The sequence below is a fragment of the Triticum aestivum genome, unplaced genomic scaffold (genome assembly GCF_018294505.1).
Source record: "Triticum aestivum cultivar Chinese Spring unplaced genomic scaffold, IWGSC CS RefSeq v2.1 scaffold255882, whole genome shotgun sequence".
Classification (NCBI taxonomy): domain Eukaryota; kingdom Viridiplantae; phylum Streptophyta; class Magnoliopsida; order Poales; family Poaceae; genus Triticum; species Triticum aestivum.
This window is the reverse complement of record NW_025239167.1, coordinates 1-3,985: the sequence shown is the minus strand read 5'-3', so window position 1 is coordinate 3,985 and position 3,985 is coordinate 1. Positions and strand designations below refer to the sequence as shown.

At 45.8% G+C, this 3,985-nt stretch overlaps 1 protein-coding gene across 1 annotated transcript; it reads right to left on the bottom strand.

Annotated features, from left to right (window-relative positions):
• Nucleotides 1-1,989: 1,989 nt before the first annotated feature.
• LOC123176702 (uncharacterized) lies at nt 1,990-3,619 on the bottom strand. Its single transcript, XM_044590792.1, has one exon. The coding sequence runs from the start codon at nt 3,579-3,581 to the stop codon at nt 2,130-2,132; it is 1,452 nt and encodes a 483-aa protein (XP_044446727.1). The 5' UTR covers nt 3,582-3,619; the 3' UTR covers nt 1,990-2,129.
• Between the last annotated feature and the right edge of the window lie 366 nt (nt 3,620-3,985).

Genomic DNA, 3,985 nt, shown 5'->3' with positions numbered 1-3,985 from the left:
CCCGCGCTCGGCCGCCACCCTACGCCACCCTGCCGATCCCGGCGCCGTCCACCGCCCACTACAGCTAGATAGATCATTCCCCGCCGGAAAAAAGAGGAGGTTTCGCCGAGGCAGCCTCTCCGCCGCCGTCCGGGCAACTTTTCCGGTGTTCCGGCCGCGCAGGGCCTGTACACCGGCGGGTTTGCGGCAACCTCGCCCGCAAGGTATTCGTTGATTTTCTCGGCCCGGCGATGGACGCTGAAGATGAGGAGGCGCTCGCGCCGTTGCTGGAGGAGGAAGCCTAAGCCGACGTCCAGGAGCAGGAGCATCTCATGGTGCTCGCCGCCCTGCTCGCAAGCAGTGAAAAGCCGCGGCGAGGTGGCTCGGCGCCTGGGCGGGTGAAAGCAAAGTACCGACATCGTCTGGAAGGCTACTGCATGCTCTACTCGGACTACTTCGCCGACGCTCCATTGCACGGTGAGAAAACATTTCGGCGCCGTTATCGGATGAGCCGAAACCTTTCCTTCGGGATTGTGAATTTCATCCGGGAGTTCGACAACTACTTCGAGTGCAAGATGGATTGCACCGGCACACTTGGATTCACCTCAATCCAGAAATGCATGACAACTATGAGGATGCTTGCATACGGAGCTCCCGGTGATTCACTCGACGACTATGGGCGCATGGCCGAGTGCACCGTCATTTCTATTTGTATGCGAAAATTCACGCTGAAACATGCCGAACCGCACCGATTCACGCAGATATCGGGCCGTTTTTGGACAAAATTGGGCGGAATAATGGGCCGAAATCGGCGCCTGGGGGCGACCTGGGTGCGACGGCTGGGTGACCAACCGCCCCCAGCGCCGAGTATGCCGCCGGCTCACCCTCAAACTGCGATTTTTATGCCTCCTAGAGGGCCAACGGCTCGAGATGCTCTTACACAGCCGTTGCCGTCTTCAACCTCCTCCTCTCCGCCGCGGCCGCCGTATCGTGACTAATCGAATGCACTTGTGAGCGAATGGTGGGAGAACAGATTACCGTGGACTTGATCAGCTAATCGGCATGAGCGGAAATACTACATGTACATGGTAAGCAGCGATTTCTTGCACACCTCCTGCCTAGTAAACTATAAACTGTTTTGAAACCTAAATATCTAATGTCATATGCTGATATGCATACGGCATACCCTGGTAATTAATCAGTAGCATGAAATCGTGGCAATGCCTAAGATAAACCAATCAAGCGTCCACACGCGCTGGGGCGACCTTTCTATGGGTAGGTAGCAATTTCTAACCGAATGAACTTTTGCGGTTCAAACTAAGGATGAGTGACTTCATATTATACCAATTACTACATTGCAAAATAGTACGATGTCTGTTTCCATACAGGTCATTGCCAGACTGCTAACTTTGTTGGAAGTCAAATTTTGTGACAGCAGACATTGTTAGTTTACTACTGTAGCATGCCAAGTCCCGAACGATTTCAAATCATGGTAATATCCTTTTGGGATTTACTTATTCTCCAGGTTTGTGGCGTACAAAGATGAAACATATGGCGTAGAAAGCTTGACTTAGCAAACTTCTTCGTAAAATTTTGATTTTGAGATAGACGGGTGTTTTTTCTTTTCTTTTTGGGTTCAACTAAATGCATTTTGCTTCTGCTGAAATGCCCAGCTTTTTCGCCATTTCTGTTTCTCTTTGTGAGTCACTGTAAGACCCTTTTTTGATTCTCAATAGATGGATCATAGATCCTCCGCTCAACCAAAGCTATTAATCATTCAACTCGTAGGATATAGTGTCAAAGTCCTGACAATCCAGTTGTGGTGCAATATTGTTCATTGTAAGAGTTCTTCAACTATATCACTAACACTCAGGATGAAAATAGTTCGCAAAAAACAAAACAGTCAGGATGCAAATAAATTTAGGAATGAACTAAAAGTAGAAAGAGAATGAGCGGATAAAGAACCATATACACACAGAATTACAAATACAGATCTCCCCCCAAAAAAGAATTACAAATATAGAGTGGCTAAAGCATGCGCGAGTGACTAGTAAATTACAAATTGTTTGAGCCTTCGTAAAAAGACTACAAATTCCATGGAAAATTAAACAACTCCCATCACACTAGATTATAGAGGCCATGCTATAACATTATACATGCAGTCCTCGTCGCTTCTTACCTGACAAGGGGGTACCTTCAGGCGTATCCTGAACCCAGTCCGGAACAAAGTAAGAGGATGAATTATAAGGAGGGATCATTGATTCCCAGGTCACTAAATTGAACTCCCCTTTTGGCCTAACACTAGGATCTTGCAGGAGCTCCCCGAGTGTGACCTTTGGTAGTTCCTTCTTCCTCGGAACTGTTGATGAGTAAGGTATCGCGCGCAGTGGATTCAAAGCGTAATCTGTTAAGTGAAGCGGATAACCTTGTTCCATATGTATTTTTAGATCCACGCCATATATGGAGAGGTTCCTTTCAATCATTCTTCTGCTCTTGTTAAATAGGCAAAGCCAAAAGCGGACATTCAGGTTGTTCCTCAATACATTTGCAAATGTATTTACGATGAGAAGTGACTCTTCCATGTGCAACACCTTGGCATATTCTTGTGCTATTGGTACTAGACGTGGATGTTCTTTGGGGTTTGCACTTCCGAATGCCAGTGTCTTGAAGAGGTAAGAGAATTCCTTGTAAGACAGATTATTGAGAAAAATTGGCTTCACTGATCCAAATCTGGCTGATCTTTGAAGTTTACTTATGATGATCACCTTACTACCAGTAGCTAACCTTTTGACAAATGAGTGGAATGTTCTCCAGTCATTGTCATCTACATTGGTAGCAAACTCAACAACTACCAACATTTCCCCTAAGATGGTACTTTCATGCTCAAGAATTTTCAAAAGGTTTTCTCCACTCAAGTGCAAAACCGAAGAGAAGCGCGATCGCACCCTCTCATCTCTACACACATGAGCAACCAATGTTTTCTTGCCTACTGTGCGACCACCTATGATCGGAAGAACAGCTGGTTCATCACCAGGTGGGTTCTGTTGCAACAAGAAGTTCAAGAGCGTTTGCCTTTCGGCATGGCGTCCAAACATTATGTTTTCATAGTAAAGATATGAATCATAAGGTCTACGCACCATGCGGTCACATCCACCCAAAAGCACAACAAACTCCATCATGTTATCCACAACATTTTGCATGCTTTCCAAGGCACCATCTAACTCAAGGTTCACTACTTTGTCCTTTCTTGTACATGCAATTGTGCGAGTACGCTTAAGAGGAATGGCGAAAGGCAAAACAGATGAGTTGCAAACCTCGTTGCTGCCTTTGTCCTCCAGACTTTGGTACCTGAAGGTGTCAACAACATGGTAGCCTTGGTACATGGCCTCTGAAAGCAACTGGAGCTGCATCACCATCCTGGAGTTCATGATGTATCTCCCGTCTGCCTCTTCAACGACCATGTGTACTCTCATTAGGAGGTTCTGCAACCTCTCCACCTTCTCCTCCAATCGGACATGGCTTGAGTAGGAGTACTTGTTTACTAGGAAGGAGATGAAGCGGCTAACAAATTCGCTTGCAACTGCAGATATGGCAACATCCATGTCGAGTTCACCGCAGTACTGTAGGAGATTTATGATGGACGAAGTGTATAAGGTTTGTGATGGAATTTGATAGGGAAGCTGATCTCTCATGATATATTAGTGGTGAGCTGAAAGCACAAGCGATTAATTTAATTAGAATCACAAATTGGCCAATGCCAAGTGTTTAAAGATGAGAAGTCAATCAACTATATGAATTCAAGGATAGCTTCAACATGCTTGAAAGTTCAATGCTTCTAGTGGTTGCCTATAGGTTTTTGAGTGTTTGACAACAATGCATGAGAAGGACATGCCAACTACCATGACGTGCCCTCTATGGCCGTTTCGTGGAGTAGCTATGTTCTTGTATCTTTTAAAGAGCAAGCTTATCTTGTGTTTCAGACAAAGGAGTCACAATCATGTGAACA